General features: G+C 35.1%; 1 protein-coding gene across 9 annotated transcripts in view; it reads right to left on the bottom strand.

The window, feature by feature from the left end:
• The window catches only part of CHD9 (chromodomain helicase DNA binding protein 9), a 267,949-nt gene that overhangs the window by 117,776 nt on the left and 132,340 nt on the right, over nucleotides 1-17,833 (bottom strand). For 7 of the 9 annotated variants that reach the window (XM_053601733.1, XM_053601716.1, XM_053601703.1 and 4 more), the window contains one exon: nucleotides 11,058-11,389. In XM_053601733.1, coding sequence (XP_053457708.1) covers nucleotides 11,058-11,389 — 332 coding nt within the window. Of the gene's footprint in view, nucleotides 1-11,057; nucleotides 11,390-12,524; nucleotides 12,608-17,833 lie in introns of those variants that run through there. The other 2 variants (XM_053601761.1, XM_053601772.1) reach the window with 1 other exon arrangement.

The following is a 17,833-nucleotide window of genomic DNA, read 5'->3' as shown; positions in this document are numbered from 1 at the left end:
TGTAACTCATCATCGTTCCCTTTCTGCACTCTTCCTGACTCCATGATACAATGGTTTTCTGGTTCTTGCTAAACTTTTTCCCACTAAATTTTGGGTCCTCTTTATTTACTCCTTGAATGTTGGTTTTCACAAGCATTCAGCCATTGGCAACTCTACTCTGCCAGTCCCTCAAACTTTGATGTTTCTCAAAGTTCTGTCTTCAGCCTTCTTCTCTCTCAATAAACTATACCTGGCTGATTTAATTGAAACTATTCTTAACTACCACCTAGAAGCTGAGGATTCACAGATATCTATGTCTAGAATGGGCGCCTGTAGCTCAAGTGGCTAAGGTGCCAGCCACATACACCAGAGCTGGCAGGTTCGAATCCAGCCCAGGCCTGCCAAACAACAATGAAACTACAACCAAAAATTAGCCAGGCACTGTGGCAGGTGCCTGTAGTCCCAGCTTCTTGGGAGGATGAGGCAAGAGAATCGCTTAAGCCCAGGAGTTGGAGGTTGCTATGAGCTGTGATGCCACAGCACTCTACCCAGGGCAACAGCTTGAGGCTCTGTCTTAAAAAAAAAAAAAAAAAAACTATCTCTAGTTCTGACCTTTCCCCCAAGCTTCAGACCTATATAACCAACTGTTTATTAGTCATATACATACAGATATCTCAAAGGCACCACCATCTCAAAATACCAAACCCAATCCTTCATTTTCTGTAAACCTAAGAGTCCAACAGTCTGCTAATGTTAAAATATAATGTAAATTCAGAAAAGCACTCACTTAAAGAGTACTGCTTGATGAATTCTCTCAAAATGAAAACACCTGTCTAACTGGCTTCCCAGAAGCCTCCTCTCATGCCTCTTCTAGTAAGAGCCTCCTTCTAAGAGTAACTAATATCCTGCTAGAAATTATTTGCTACATCCTAACATACTTGTGAAGATGATTTTCAATGCCAAAGTCGAGGACAATATTAAGTAAAATTCAGTAGTAGAAATTGGTATTTGATACTTCCTCGTACTTACTATCCATTTTCAACTGACTGGTATTTTCCACTAATTTATAGATAATGACTACACTAGTAAAAGGAGAGTTTAGCTGCCTAAATAAGTTTCCCATGACAAGCAAATCAAGGACTGTTAATGTTTTTCAATATGTTGCTTAAAATGGCACTTTCTTGATATTTAGTAAGCCAAATGAATTATGTGAAATACATATTTTGACACAGTGTTAAATCCCTGCTTAAAGACTCAAGTCCCACTGAATAAAAACATCAAAGAAATGAGAAGTGGAAATCTTAAAATTTTTGTTAAATTTATAAGTGAATGTAAAGCAATAATGCTTGCTATTCCTTTATGGTGGTATGAGGGGATTAAAGAAAGATTCTCTAAGGACAAAGGACTAAGCTGCTTAAAAATTATTTTTATAGATAAATACTACCTAAATCTCTAGAAAATAAATACTAATTAATAGGTATTAACTACCAAATCTATCTTAAATACCCAGATCCTTTGGTGGTGGTGATGGGTTAGATAAAAATGTTTCCCTCCATAACTTAGATAAGCATTTATTATATTAATTATTAGAAAACTTTACTTTAAAAAGGGACTTTTATTTTATTTTCCATATATTCTGTATTCTTCTTCCAACATTGTTCCATAGGCCTGTAATAACATCTTATTTCATATACTCATTATCCATTTTTGATAACCCATGCAAAAATCTTTTTCAAATTCTAACTTTGTATGGATATTTCTGATATAGCAGAAAATTTAAAATTTTATACATGCCCTTTCTATTTTAAAAGGGTATATACTTCCATGATTAAAAAAAGTCAGTTTTCAAATCATTCTTGATTGACATAATTCTGAGTTTAAAAAAAAGTATAAGCCTGTAGTCCCAGCTACTTGAGAGGCTGAGGCAAGATAATCGCTTAAGCCCAAGAGTTTGAGGTTGCTGTGAACTGTGACACCATGGCACTCTACCGAGGGCGACATAGTGAAATAAAATAAAAAGTACAAGCCACGCATGATGGCTTATGCCTATAGTCCCAACTACCTGGGAGGCTGATTGCTTCAGCTGAGGAGTTTGATGGCCTGGACAATATAACAAAACCTCATCCCTAAAAATACAAAAAAAAATTTTTAATAAATAAAGTGTGTGTATGTGAGTGTCTATATGTAAAAGACTTAAAAACTACAGTTATTTACCTGGAACACTGAATCTTGAACACTGTAAAGTCATATCAATTTGTACACTCTAAAATGATATCTAGGTAATATAAAGGGGAACTATTAATTAATATAAAAGGTTAACAATTAATTAGATTAGGATCAGATCAGTAGTTCCTAAGGTGCAGCAGGGCAGACTTTATTAGAAAGCTGTCTATTTATTTATTTTATTTTTTTTGAGTCTTCCTATGTCACCCTCAGTAGAATACAGTGGCGTCACAGCTCACAGCAACCTCAAACTCTTGGGCTTAAGCAATTCTCTTGCCTCAGCCTGCCAAGTAGCTGCTGTAGCTATTTTTTTGTTGAGTTGTCATTGCTGTTTAGCAGGCTCCAGCGAGGTTCGAACCCGCCTGACTTGGTATATGTGGCTGGTGTTGTATCCACCGTGCTGAGCTGAACGCTGTCTATTTAGAATACAGATTCATCATGAGGAAACATCAGACAAACTCAAATTGAGAAGATGCTTCAAAATAACAGGACAGTATGCTTCAAAAGTGAGAATGTCTTAAATTGTCCCAAACTGGAAGAGAGGACAAAATGAGATGTAGAATCCTGAATTAGATCCTGGCCAAAAATGAAAAAAAAAAGGAACTGATGAAATTTGCATGTGGTCTACAGATTAGTTAGCAGGATTACATAAAAGTTTACTTCCTGGTTTTGATAACTGTGCTAAAATTATGTAAGATGTTAACATTTGTGGAAGCTGGGTAAAGGGAACTCTGGCCTATTTTTGCCAGTCTGACATTATTTCAAAATTAAAATTAAAAAAAAAAATAATAAACCAGATTTATGGATCCCAACCTCAAGTTTGATCAAGGAATCCCAGTGTGACTTTTAAAATATCTCCCAAAGTTCTGATGCTGTACCAGGTTTGAGAACCAATGGCTTTGAGACTGTTAAGCAGTGTAGAACGTTCTAGGAATAAATATTCAGGATAATAAAACTATTTTATATTTCTAGAACATTAAAAATATCAAAGTGTCTTTGGCTATAATATTTCAGTTGATTCTGAGAAAAACTCTAAGCAGGCAAGGCAAGTATTGGTTCTACCACATAGACAGGGAAATTTCAGTTCTAAAATATGAAAAAAGAAGATCAGGAATGGTGGCTCATGCCTGTAATCCCAGTGCTTTGGAAGGCAGAGGCAGGACTGCTTGAGGTCAGAAATTCAAGACCAGCTTGAGCAAGAGTGGGACCTCTGTACTAAAAACAGAAAAAATTAGCTGGGTAGGGTGGCATGTGCTAGCAGTCCCAGCTACTCAGGAGGCTGAGACAGGAGGATCCCATGAGTCCAGGAGTTGGAGGTTACAGTGAGCTATGATGCCACCACTGCATACTATCCAGAGCAAAAGAGTTTAACACTCTGTTTCAAAAAAATATAAATAAATTTAAAAAAAAACCTCATAGTTTAATGACTAAAAAGAATTATGAAACTACATTATCTTAAAGTTCATCCAACTTTCAAACAACTAGAAATCTCTACCCCCTGGTACAATGACAACAAATAGCCACAAATGTTATCTGAAGGAAATGACATGTTTTGAAAGGAGAAAAAATAAAATCAGTTAAGCAAAATACCCAATTGGTACAGAGCATACCAGTCTTTCATCATGGATTATAAAGAATTTACTGTATTAATTCTAAAATAAAATTTCTTTATAAATGAAAATAAAATTTAATTATAAATATATTCTTCAAATAAACTGATAGTTTGCTATTTGAAGGAGAAATATCTCCAAAGCAAAGCAAGAAAATAATACGTAATTTAATATAGAATACATTAATAATAAAGGCTTTATGCAAAAAAAAAAAAAAATTGGGGGGGAGGGTCAGACAGGGTCTCGCTTGGTCACCATGGGTACAGTGTGGCTCAATCATAGCTCACTGCAACATCAAACTTCTGGGGCTCAGCCTCCTGAGTAGCTCAGACTTCAGGTGTAAGCCATTGTGACTGACCAGGTTCCGTTTTTAAAAACATTAAAGGGGGCAGCACCTGTGGCTCAGTGGGTGGGGCACTGGCCCCATATACTGAGGATGGCGGTTCGAGCCCAGCGCAGCCACAGCAAAATTGCAACAAAAATGTGCCCGGATGCTGTGGCGGGCGCCTGTGGTCCCGGCTGCTCAGGAGGCTGGGGCCGGAGAATCACCTAGGCCCAGGACTTGGAGGTTGCTGTGAGCTGTGTGATGCCACCGTACTCTACCGAGGGCGATAAAGTGAGACTCTGTCTCTACAAAAATAAATAAATAAATAAATAAACAAATAAAAACATTAAAGGGATCTGTCATCAACGTTAGCGAAATCTGACAACAGATATTCAGCCAAGTAAAATAATGAACTATCAAAACATGGGTTGTTTCTGTCATCAAAGGGCAATTTCAAACTAAGGCATGAATGTGAAATGTTAATTCATTTTATAAGTACAGGCACTAGAAAACTGCAGTGTTTATACTTGACATGTCTATATTTGATTTTCAGATGTAATTTATGCACTCATCTAAATCCTGCCCACACGTTACTAGTAGATGCTGTGTACAAGCTGCAATCTACACTATATCAATCTGTAATTGCCCCCATTCACTCACTGCAATAATTGGACAAATAACGAATCTTACCCAATTAGTCCATTTGTCGTAATTAATACACCTAATTCATCATAAGTAAAGAAAACACTTATGATGTGTTTGCAAGCCAAGTGAAAGGTATTTAAAGTCCTCAAATATAAACCTTTTTAAAAAAGAAAAATATTAGGCGGTGCCTGTGGCTCAGTTGGTAGGGCACCGGCCCCATATACCGAGGGTGATGGGTTCAAACCCGGCCCCGGCCAAACTGCAACCAAAAAATAGCCGGGCGTTGTGGCGGGCGCCTGTGGTCCCAGCTGCTCGGGAGGCTGAGGCAAGAGAATCGCTTAAGCCCAGGAGTTGGAGGTTGCTGTGAGCTGTGTGAGGCCACGGCACTCTACCAAGGGCCATAAAGTGAGACTCTGTCTCTACAAAAAAAAAAAAAAAAAGAAAAACATTTAACTTGGTGAAATGACTCCCATTTGAAGTTCAGCTCAAGAATTACCTTGAACTTAACTTAGCTGATCCTTGGATCCTTAGCTAAGTATTGATCAGTCTATACATTTATCAGTATAGCTTAATTCTTATAAGATACATATTTTTTCCAAATATTAACATCTCTACAATCAGATTCATTTAATAACCAAAGACATACAATAGTTTTAACTGGCAATATTTTTCTCCCTCTGATACATAAAATAATGTTATGTCTCATAATCAATTAGATTCAATGCAGTAGGTACAACTTTTGGCTAATGGTAAACTGTGTTTGTATTTTTCATGTAAAGGTAAAATTTTTCAAATTGGAACTATAAATCATATTTGAAATTCATAATAATTAGTGATGATATGTAAAGTCTTTGTGAAAATAAATATGATCCAAGTTTCACTGAGTATGCAGGAAAACTGGTAAAACATGTTATCTGCCTGACTTTGAAAAATTATAGAACTTATGTCCACTAATGGCATATAATTAATGTTCAGAAAATTATAATAAACTTATATTATTCATTTTTCCAACTGCTTTTTCACTTATTATATGCCCAGAAATAATTATTAATAGTTATATTTTATTCAGGCAGATCTTATTTCAAAATAACTATCACTTAGAAAAACTTGCAAGCAAGGCCTTATATATAACTTTATTAACACATACTTTAAAGTAACAGTTTCTAAGGATATAGTTTATTTTTCTTTCAGGTTATTTTTATTATCTTTCCTGTAGATTTTACTATAGAAAAGGAGATGTCTCTCTAAAGACATACATGTTAACATACATGCTAGTTTTGTTAAAAAAAATGCATGCACAGGCTGGGTGTGGTGGCTCAAACCTGTAATCCTAGCACTCAGGGAAGCTGAGGTGTGTGGATTGCCTGAGCTCACAGGTTGGAGACCAGCCTGAGCCAGAGTGAGACCTCTGGGCGTTGTGGCAGGCACCTTGAAGTCCCACGTAGGGGACTTGGGAGGCTGAGACAACAGAATCGTTTGAGCCCAAGAGTTTGAGGTCGCTGTGAGCTATGATACCATGACACTCTAGCGCATGGCACTCTACTGGGGGCAACAAAGTGAGACTCTGTCTCAAAAAGAAAAAAAAAAAAATGCATGCATACACATAGACATGTATGTATGATAGCAGGTTATTAATAAATATTATTCCTCCTTTTGGGAGGTTCAAAAGATAACAGCAAACAAAAGCACAATATAATTTTGGGATCTAATTTAATAGTTAATTGTTTTTCTTCATAAAATGACTTATACTTAATTTCTACAAGAATAAATATATCCAAATTTAGATATTTTGTTACCTGATAACTAGTATTCCTGCAATGAATAGAAAGAATAATGATAAACAATGAAAAAGGAAAGAATTCAAGTTTAATATGAAGCGTGATCTTTGATTAAATTTATAGAGCTATGAGAACACTTTTAAGCAGCAAAAGCATTTGACATGTCAATCAGATAATCAGTAACATAAAGAACCAAATTCTAACTGATAACATGGAAACATAATTTAAGTGTGAAAGTAATAAATCATAAATTTAAGAATGCTTCAATCAAATCATGTGAAATCTTACTACATAATATCTAAAACCAAACAGAGCTATAAGAAATTTCTATTGGTGATCTTAGAATAAATTTTACTAATTTATTTTAAAATCTAATTACTATCACTAAACCATCAGTTTTGTCCCTGTGGTTTTATGAATGAATTAGCTCGCCGTTTTTATTTTTAATTTAACAAATCAAATTCAATCATTTGATATCATTTAATATTTAATCGTCTTTCTATTCATTCATTTCATAAAATTTATTCCATTCCATTCATGGAGCATCTATTATATACCTACCATTACCAAAAGAATACCTGCTATTTTACGTGAAAGACAGCATTTTATTTACTTATTTTTTCACTCTGTTGCCCTGGGTAGACTGCTGTGGCATCATCATAGCTCACAGCAACCTCAGTCTCTTGATCTCAAAAGATCCTCTTGCCTCAGCCTCCTAAGTAGCTGGTATTACAGGCACCTGCCACAATGCCCAGCTAATTTTTCTATTTTTTGTAGAGACAGTGTCTGGCTCTTGCTCAGGCTTGTCTCCAACTCCTGAGCTCAAGCAATTCACCTGGCTGGGCCTCCCAGAGTGTCAGGATTACAGGCATCAACCACTATGCCCAGTATCGGTTTTTCTATTTTTTAGTAGAAATGGGGTCTCACTCTTGCTCAGGCAAGTCTTAAACTTCTGAAATCAAATGATCCACCCACCTCAGTCTCCCAGAATGCTGGGATCACAAACAGAATTTTAGAAGCTCACTGCCAAAATAATGAAAAACATCAAAGTAGAAAAACGTTGTTTTCCAGTCTTCACCCTTCATTTTGTATTTTCCATTTCCATTTCAACTCACACCCTTGCATGTAACCATGAGCAAAGTTCTCAAACTCCAGGCATATTTCAAATGAAATTGACTTATCCTAAATGTTACTTTTTTTTTTTTTTTTTTTATAGTTTTTGGCCGGGGCTGGGTTTTTTTGTTTTTTTTTTTTGAGACAGAGTCTCACTTTATGGCCCTCAGGATAGTGCCATGGCATCACACAGCTCACAGCAACCTCCAACTCCTGGGCTTAAGCGATTCTCTTGCCTCAGCCTCCTGAGTAGCTGGGACTACAGGTGTCCGCCACAACACCCAGCTATTTTTTTTTTTGGTTGCAGTTCAGCCGGGGCCGGGTTTGAACCCGCCACCCTCGGTATATGGGGCCGGCGCCTAACCAACTGAGCCACAGGCGCCGCCCCGGGGTTGGGTTTGAACCTACCACCTCTAGTATATGGGGCCAGCGCCCTACTCCTTGAGCCACAGGTGCCACCCACTAAATGTTACTTTTGATAACCTGGTTAAGTGTAGGCCTGGTCATGTCAAAGTATTATTCTCCTTAACAAGTAGCAACTGTGGTTTTCTGTTTGATTTTTAAACTGCTTTTATTTAGGAACGAACCTTTAATGGAAGAAGAATCTAAGTAGCTAAATGGGTGCAGGCTTGAAGGAAGGGGTGAAGCTCCTGGCCTTACCTTTTCCCTAAAATAGCTATCAGCTATTATATTTTCAGAAAATAATTAATGGCTAACATTTACTGAGCACTAAGCATGTTCAAGGTATTGTTTTATATGTTGTAAATGTTATTAACTGATTTAATCCTCATATTAACACTGTCAGGCAAGCACTACCATCATCCCCATTTTACATATGAGAAACCTAAAGCTTGAAGGTTAAGTATTTTGTCTGTGGTCACCACCGACTGTAAGTGATAAAATGTAGGATTTGAACAAATGCAACTGGCTCCAGAGCCAAAGAATTTAACTGTATTATCATACTGCATACCCAACCTAACTCATGGAATTGTAAAAATTAAATGAGAGTACATGAAAGTGCTCTGAAAAGTTCTATTCCTTGCATTGAAAAAAAAAAATCTATGAAAGGCACAAATGATCAGTTTTCAAGTACATCAGAAGGCAGACACAGTATTATTTCTTTTTCAAATTAGTCTTCCTTGATTATAGCAAATCATTTCTTTAGTTAAATAAACAACAACCCTGGCTAGCAAGAATCATAAATTGTTGCTTACAAATTTTAGTTACTTTTTAAATTTATTTCACACTGCTAGTGGTTAAGCTGCATTATATAGTGCTTTCCAAACTAACTGATATAGTAATTTGATGTGCACAGCCCAATTCTACTAAAATTAATAGTAAAATACGGTTTTTAAAAAGTAAATGTTTAATATATCATAAACCGCTGCTAGTTAAAATGATACAACTGAACTTTATTTAAATAATTTTTCACACGAAAATTAAAAACTCAGCAAATTCAAAATTACAAAGTATGTATTGTAGCTTTTGGGGAGGCACAGTAATAAAATACCTCAATTGGCTAACACTGGAACTCTGCACTGCCTGTGAATTTCATTTATTCCAATTAGGAATTTATTCCAATTATGCCTTTTCCCCTCACATGGTAATTTTTGCCTTTGGCTGACATAGACGATCAAGATACTATTTTACTCCAACAGTTTAATAACCCATAAGCAAGCTTCAATTCTACTTACCTACCTGCCACTTACAAATTCCTCAACTTTTCTTTTCTAGCAATTGTTCAATATATTTCACCGTGCATTTAGCCAAAACAGGAATAATATCATATCTAATACAATTCTTACTTATTTTGTTTTGTCGAGACTGTACCTCTTACAAAAAAACACTAACTGATCAATGCTGTGCAATATTAATTTGTTGTGAATCATCCACCACCTTCTAATAAAAATACAAATATCACAAAATAAGTCAGCGCTCCACTGCAATACCACTACTCTCCTCCTATATTAATTCACATTTTCCCAAAAATCTGTTTCTAATTTAATTATTTCTAATTTTACCTTATGTACAATGTGGTGCCTCTAGCTGGTCCCTCCCAAATTTAAAGCGGATAATAGTTATTATAACTTTTTAAGTTTACTTACCGATTTCCTCTTGATTTATGCATTGTTTCTCAAAATGCTACATTTTATCTCTGAATACATTAAAAAGGAAAACCTTAATTAATTTACTTTTAGTACCGGGAAAGATTAAATAATGGTATTTCCAAAATTAAAACTAGATAAGACTTGGAAAAATAAGTTACTCTCATACCAAATGCCTTTAAAAAAATGAAAGGAGTAGAAATCTAACTTTCAGATTTCACTTTACCCTGACTGCAAAAAAAATGCAAAATCAATAATATTACTTATTGATATATTACAGCGAGAAATCCCATATTATTTATGGTTTGGAGTGAATGGCGTCAGGACCAAACTAAGTAATTTGTTGGTCGCATTTAAAATGCTAAGAATTTATGTAGTTTATAAAATTGTTTTAATTCTAAATATCTATACAATGTTAATAATTTCTTAAGCAAATGAAGACTTTCAAAAGGGGATTCCTTCTTTATTCTGTTATTTTTGAGCAAAAAAGAGAAAACTTAGCTAAGTGTTTTTTGTAAAATTCCACGTAAAAGCCTTCAAAAATGACCAGAAAAAATGACCTTTTCTGAACTATGTTGATATAAGATTATGTAAAACAAATGCACATATAAAGCAAATAATAATACATTGTATTTTATTTGCTAAAAATGTATTAGATAAGCAGTCAAATGAAAATACATAGGATTAATGTATCTATCCTTCTAGAATAATTCTTTGTCCTTATAATTCTCTTGGAGTATTAATCCTCACCTGGCCTGTTTATTACATAAAGTAAATCAGAGTCTGAATGAAAGCAAATCAGTAAGAGCGGGGAGCTACTTATTGTTTATTTGGCCTTAGTTTCCTTAGTCCAAAGTTGTGGGTTTATAAGACTATATTTCATGTTTCCAAACTATGAGGTGCTCAGTGAAGCACAACTAAGAGGTAAAGAATCTTACAAAGAATTTCAATGCACGTTTTGTAAAGAAGGTAAATTTGAAACTGGCCCAGCAATATAGACTTTATTTTGTTTGTCTTTTTCCTTTTTCATTTTCATATACTCAAGCATTTTCCTATTTCAAATGCCCTTTACTAATATTAATGTAAAAAATCTACATTCAAAGAACAATAAAATTTAGGAGATCCTCAAATATTAACTAATTCAAAAAAGAAATAAAGTACACATGGTATAGAGCAATTTAAAACTAATGTGGACGTAATATCACCACACTCAAAAGTAGACAGGTTGCACTTCAAGAAAAAACTGAAAAGAATTACATTTAATTCTTAACCAACTTACCCAATTTTTGTCTTCTCTTTTAATTTAGAGCAAGTTTTTGTTCTTTTGCTGTCTTTGTCCTTTGGCTTGGATTTCATCCTTCTGCCTTTCTTTTCTTCTTTTCCTTCAACTGAAGCACTAGGAAAGTTTTCAGGGCTCATTACTCGTGGAATATTGCGTTCCCCTCGCTCCTTTGCTTTCGCTATGGCCTCTGATATTATACGATTAGCCTTTTCTTGCTTGCTTTCTGATTCCACCTTTTTTCTCTGCTTCTTCTCAGACATGACCCTCACCTGGGTATTCTGCAACTTAGAATATGTCCCAGAACCATCACTCTTCTTGGAAGATGGAGGCTAGAGAAATGAAAATATTTTTTTATAGAATACACCAAGGCACATCTAAAACGACTAATATAAATATCTAAATTTTTTAAATTACACTTAAATAGAGAACTAAAATTACAGGAGCAAATATGTTCGTTCATGTGAGTGCTACATACAGATTTAAAATTTAGACATTCTGCTTATGTAGAAATTAGTATACACAGCTCAACTGCTATATTCAAAAATGAGGGTTAAAGAAGGATAATACAGATTCATTGATATTTTCACAGCATTCTTGGTTAGTTGATTCAAATTTTATCCTGTAAATATTCTGTGTATTTGGAAGACAAGTCTTTCCTTTGCTCTCCACTCCAAAACTCTGAACATTATTAATAAATTTAAAACTAATTTTAATTTAGGATGACTACTCCTTATAATTTATTATGAATTTAAAAAAAATAAATCCTCACCTTTAAGAATAGAACTAGAACCTGAAATCATTTAAATCATTTTAATGCAGCAACACAGCTAGTTAGTAGTAAACAGACATTCCCATACTTAAATTAGAGAAAGTTTTAGTTTTCCCATGAAAAAGTTAAATGTGAATTTTTTTTTCTTCTTCTATATCATAATTATTTTGCTCAAGCAATTCGGGAAAGAAACAAGTTTTACAGTTTTATATTAAAATTATTAATATTTTAGCAATACCACAAGAAGCAGATCAAGAGCATTTTAAAAAGAATTTCCTCTTCAAACACGCATTCATCTACATTACTTAGGTCACAGTTTTGTTATATTCTTACCCGTAAACATGCCTCTGACTATAGCAAAGGAAAAAACCATCAGGAATTTCCAAACACATTTTCATGCTGATTCCAGTGTGCTTCACTGGCAATCTTTTCTATACCTGCCTCATCAAAGGTTTCATAGAAGTGCTGCAGCACTGGGAAAGGAAGGAGGGTTTAGAATCGTTGACTAAAATGCCACCTTAAGGCCTACAGGCTATAACAAATAACCAAGACTCGAGAAAACAGCAACAAGCTCAAGATGGCGATGCAGTGCGGCTCCCGCAGCAGCAGCCAGTAATAAGGAAGGTTATTCAATCCCATTAGCCTTTTAGCCCAAAGAACCCCTCCTCCTCCCACTCATTCAGGCTTTCACTTACCCTTCCTCTTGGCCTCTTCACTGTAGACATTTTTGGCGTCAGACAAAGGCTTGCCCTCTGCTTTTTCACCACCCCAGGCAGTGCTCAAGAAAAAAGCATTGAAAGAAGATTCCTAAATGGCCTATTTAGCAAGCTGCAACCAAGAGATGCACAACCCTCCACAAATACACATTTTGATTTATCAACACATTTCTGCCTTGGCAAGTTTGTATCTACTGTTCATCCTATCTAGGTATGAAAAAAGGCTGTAAACACTCCTAAAAAGCGGAGTTTCTTCAATAGCTGAAAGCAGATAGCCAGATTCCAACAAAGCACAGAAAGAAATGAATGCACAAAGCATCAAAATGCATCAGCATGAATATTAGAGATGTCGTTAAAAATACTGACTCCTTCTGCGGAAGTAGGCCAGCAGATGGTGCTACCAGTTATTATTCCATTAGACTCTGCGATTTAACCCCCAGTGGACTGTTCTTCCCTACATGTAACACATTAACTCTCACTCTGCCATTTCCTGCAGTAAAGTTTTTAAAAATATACTTTAAAAAATCAGATTTTAAAAAATATATCTCGAAAGTAAAATTATGGTGAAAGGGCATTATGTGGCTATCAATATTTAAAAAGAAAAGCCAATTTGATTTCTACTGAAATAAAATACTTTTCTCCATGGTACTCTAAAATATTTAAAATATGAAAATAGCTAAAGATGAATAAAGAGTTAAAAGAGCAGGTCGTGCAAATGAACATATAACAAGTGACTTTAAGAAATTAGATAACGTCTTGTGATTTTTCTTACAAAAAACTCACAGTGTTATATTGAAAATAGAGAAATGAAGTTATTTTCATTTAAATTCTAAAAATTAAGGCTTATGACATAAGATTTTGAAATGAACAAATGAGAGCTATTTATAGAGCATTATTAACCACATTAAAATTTTTTCATTCTCTTAACCTAAAAGAATGTTAATTTATTTTCCTAACATAGAAAACTAAAAAAACCTTCCTGATCTTTACTCTCACATTCTAGTTTAACTGAACTGCTGAGTTTTTCAGATAAAACTTTAGGTTTAGTCTCTTGCTAAAAGTAAGTAGCAAGTCCACTGTTATTTTTGATTATCAGTACAACTTTTCTTTCTATAAAAAATTGACGGTATTTTAATCAGCAATGACCTCAAATAAAATTTCGCTACTTTAAAATTTAAGTTTACCTCTTTCATTAATGCCATTTTTCAGGTGCTGTTGGGTAGTCATCTGGCATCACTAACAAAGAACATTGTTTTTTGGCTATTTTTTTCTTTTAGGTACCAAAAGCCTCGAAATAGAACAACACTATCTGAACAGTGTCCTAGAAAGACCAATCTGAACAGAGGCCCTGTAAGGGCAAGAAAAGGATCTCACTGACTTGAAAGGTCATTGATGTAAAATAGTAACAATAATAGAAGCTGACTCTGAGTATGTACTAACTGCCAGGCATTATTCTAGGCATTTTGTGTGTAATAACTAATTTAATCCAGAATGATAATGGGTAATGATGATAATGGAGATAAGGAGGATGGCCAATGGGAGGGATACTCTTATAGCAGCATCACAAAATGACAGAAAGGAACTGAGAGAGTAGAGGATTTCAAAACTGTTAATGATTAACAACAGAACCCCAAACTTAGCAATTATATAGGCAGGTGCTATTCCTTGTATTTCATATATAGAGACTCAATCTTCAAAACAGCCCTGCCGGATATGTGCTACTGTTACTCACTTGATAGTTGAGGATACTGAGGCATGGTGAAGTGACCTGCTCAAGATCACATGGCTACTAAATGGTGGGGGCAGGGATTAAAAGATAGGAAGGCCTCAGTATGGAGACCATGATCTTAACCACCATCTTTTATCACATTTGGTTCAAACATCATTATTTACAGAGAATCATTTGAATACAAAAGAAAGTAAGTGCCTTTCTCAAAATTTCAGAGATAACAGCAATAAGCTAGGGTGAAATTTGTTGTTGTTGTCGTCGTTGTTTTTGACTGCTGTTTCAAAGATGTAGAAATCAACTTAGAAATCAACTAGATACAATTGGAGCAGGGCTGTGCAGTAGGAAGAGCCAGTACTTAGTTTCTAGACCAAAAGAAGGTAAAAGAAATAAGAAACCTAGCTGAGAAAGAGTGCATGTGATATTTAATTCATTTCATACTGAATTTGAAATGGAGAGCTCTAGCAATTGGAAATTAAGGACTAGATCCTCAGAGACAGAGGTCAGGGCTGGAATATAAGATGAGAATTCCCTGCTATTCGCTTTCATTTCTCTTAATTCACTGACACTGTCCTTTCACAGAACCTAGGAGGAATGCCTAAATATATCACTTCTATAGTTTTTCAGTAGACTCTATTACCAGACTTAAAAGCCCCATTGTTTAACACTAAATCTTAACAGTAGACAATAAAGACTCTGTAAACAAATATTTCTTCTACTACTGCAATACAGTATTTTTAAACTTAATTGCCACAGAACATCAACGTTCAGGTGTTAAGTAATTAAACATTTTTAATGTTGGTCACTTCCCAATTCACACGTACACACAAACATATGATGTCATGGTTTTTCTGCCTCTTTCCCCGTCTAAGCAGTCATCAAATATTGTCAAATCTACTTAATTGTATTTTGTTTTCTTTTTCTCTTCCTACTCCCACATTGTACGTACGAAGGAAAATATTCTTATTTGTATAAAATACATATTGAAGTGTCTGGGGATGATGGAGCATCAGGTCTGCAACCTACTCTTAAGTGAAATATGGTAAAAGAGTTTCTTTGTACTACACTTACAATTTTTGTGTAAAAAATTTTTTTTCTTCTGCCTGGGCATGATGGCTCATGCCTGTAATCCTAGCACTTGGGAGGCCAACGCGGGTGGACTGCCTGAGCTCACAAGTTCAAGGCCAGCCTGAGCCAGAGTGAGATCTCGTCTCCAAAAAAATAGCCAGATGTTGTGGTGGGCACCTGTAGTCCCAGCTACTTGGGAGGCTGAGGCAAGAGAATCGCATGAGCCCAAGAGTTTGAGGTTGCTGTGAGCTATGACACCATGGCACTCTACCAAGGACAACAAAGTGAGACCTTGTCTCAAAAAAATAAATAAATAAAAATAAAAATTTTTCTTGTTATTTCAAAATACAAATTATTTAAAAATTTAAAATAAAGTCACAGGCCTTGTTCCCCAAGAACTTGAGTGCTAAATGATGTTTTAAGTACATAAAAGGCAGACATATCCAAATACTTTAAAAAAAGAAACAGATGATATCACATGTAATAAATACATTAATTTGATAGCAACTGGGAGGAATATATGGAAGACTCAGAATATCAGTTCAGTATTAGGGACACTCAAGTATTTTATAGTAGGAGTGTTTTTCAAATGACAGGTCATGACCTAATAGTAATTTATAATGATATAAATAAATTTAGTGGCTCCAGAGTTGTACTTAAAAAAAAAAAGTCAAATAGAATAGAGTAGAGGGCGGCACCTGTGGCTCAGGGAGTAGGGCGCCGGCCCCATATGCCGAAGGTGGAGGATTCAAACCCAGCCCTGGCCAAACTGCAACAAAAAACAAAACAAAACAAATAGAATAGAGTAGGAAAGGGTGGTGTCTAACCCTTAGGGATGCACTTCACACCTCTAATGAAATTAGAAATTTTTTATACCATATATTACTGCCTTTGTCCTTTATGAGGGAAAGAAGCAAAGAAGAAAGAAGCATCTATTAGGTCTCCTCTGGTGAAATAACTTTCCTAGCTCCCTACTGACCTACGCGTATTAAAGAATTCATCTATTTCAAATGATTTAGTTGTACTAACACAAGTGGATATGAGTGGAAATTATACATTTCTAAACAGAAGGTGAAAATAATCACAGGCCTACTATACATGCAACTGTAGAGAACAAGTTCCTCTAATGGGTGGTGTAAGTTCTACATGACATATTTTCTTTTCTTTTTTTTATTAAATCATAGCTGTGTACATTAATGCGATCATGGGGCACCACACACTGGTTTTATAGACCGTTTGACACAATTTCATCACACCGGTTAACATATCCTTCCTGGCATTTTCTTAGTTATTGTGTTAAGACATTTATATTCTACATTTACTAAGTTTCATACTACATGACATATTTTCAAAACAAGATGAAGGAATACAAAGTCTCAAATAATAAACTAGATATAATTCCTTAGTAAAAATTTTAAAAAATAGAACAAGGAATTTTCAACAATACAGACATAATGGCATTGTAGCAAAAAAATCTTCTAACTTTTCTCAGAAGAAGACTCTTAGGCTTCAGACCTAGGGGACTAGTGGATGACGGTTTCAATGGATGAGCTGTAATAGAATACACAGAGCAAACTTTAAGAGTTTCATTGCCTAGAAAGACAATATAAAATAGCAAAAAGAGAACCAGTAGTGAAGCCCCAAAATACCAAGTTTAAGGGGCCAGCATTAAGAGAAACTAATGAAGAAAAATAAAAGCAAGGACAGTGAGGTGTCAGCAGAGAGTTGTGTTGTGGAAGCCAAGACAGGAGACAGTTAAAAGGAAAGTAAACACCTGGAAGTAATTTGGTATTATAATGATAATTTGCAAGGCATTTTAGTTCTTTTAAACTATTTATAGTAAACTAGTGCTAGTTTTTAATCTTGTTTTATTTATTTTTATTTTTTTAATTAATTATTTTTTATTAAATCATAACATTGTACATTGATGCATTTATGGGGCTCAGGGTACTGCTTCAATATACAATGTCAAATGTTTACATGGAACTAAGTAACACATCCATCACAATTATACTCACTTCTTAACAGTTTTGAAATGTACCATTACATCATGCACATTAGGTGAGGTCCCCCCAAATACCCTCCCGCCTCCCATATAATCTCCTTGTTTTAAAAATACAAGAATATTATTTACTTAAATGTTCATAATTAAATCAACTTTCTAAAAATAATAGATATGCAATTAATTTTAGTAATGTGTCCAACATTAGTGTAGTGACTGATCCAAGAGCAAATTATAATCTGTTTAAGTATTTTTCTGAGTTTTACCCTTTGATTAGTTTTCAGAGTTATTTTTTTTTTTTCTTTCTTTTTTAGAAAGAGTCTCACATTATTGCCCTCGGTAGAGTGCTGTGGCGTGCTGTGGAGTGCTGTGCTCACAGCAACCTCCAACTCCTGGACTTAGGCGATTCTCTTGCCTCAGCCTCCTGAGTAGCTGGGACTACAGGCGCCCAGCAGAATGCCCAGCTATTTTCTGTTGCAGTTGTCACTGACT

This window comes from Nycticebus coucang, chromosome 2 (assembly GCF_027406575.1).
Source record: "Nycticebus coucang isolate mNycCou1 chromosome 2, mNycCou1.pri, whole genome shotgun sequence".
In the NCBI taxonomy this organism is placed as follows: Eukaryota; Metazoa; Chordata; class Mammalia; order Primates; family Lorisidae; genus Nycticebus; species Nycticebus coucang.
Note: the sequence above shows the minus strand (reverse complement) of the source record. Positions and strands in the feature narration are given on the sequence as shown.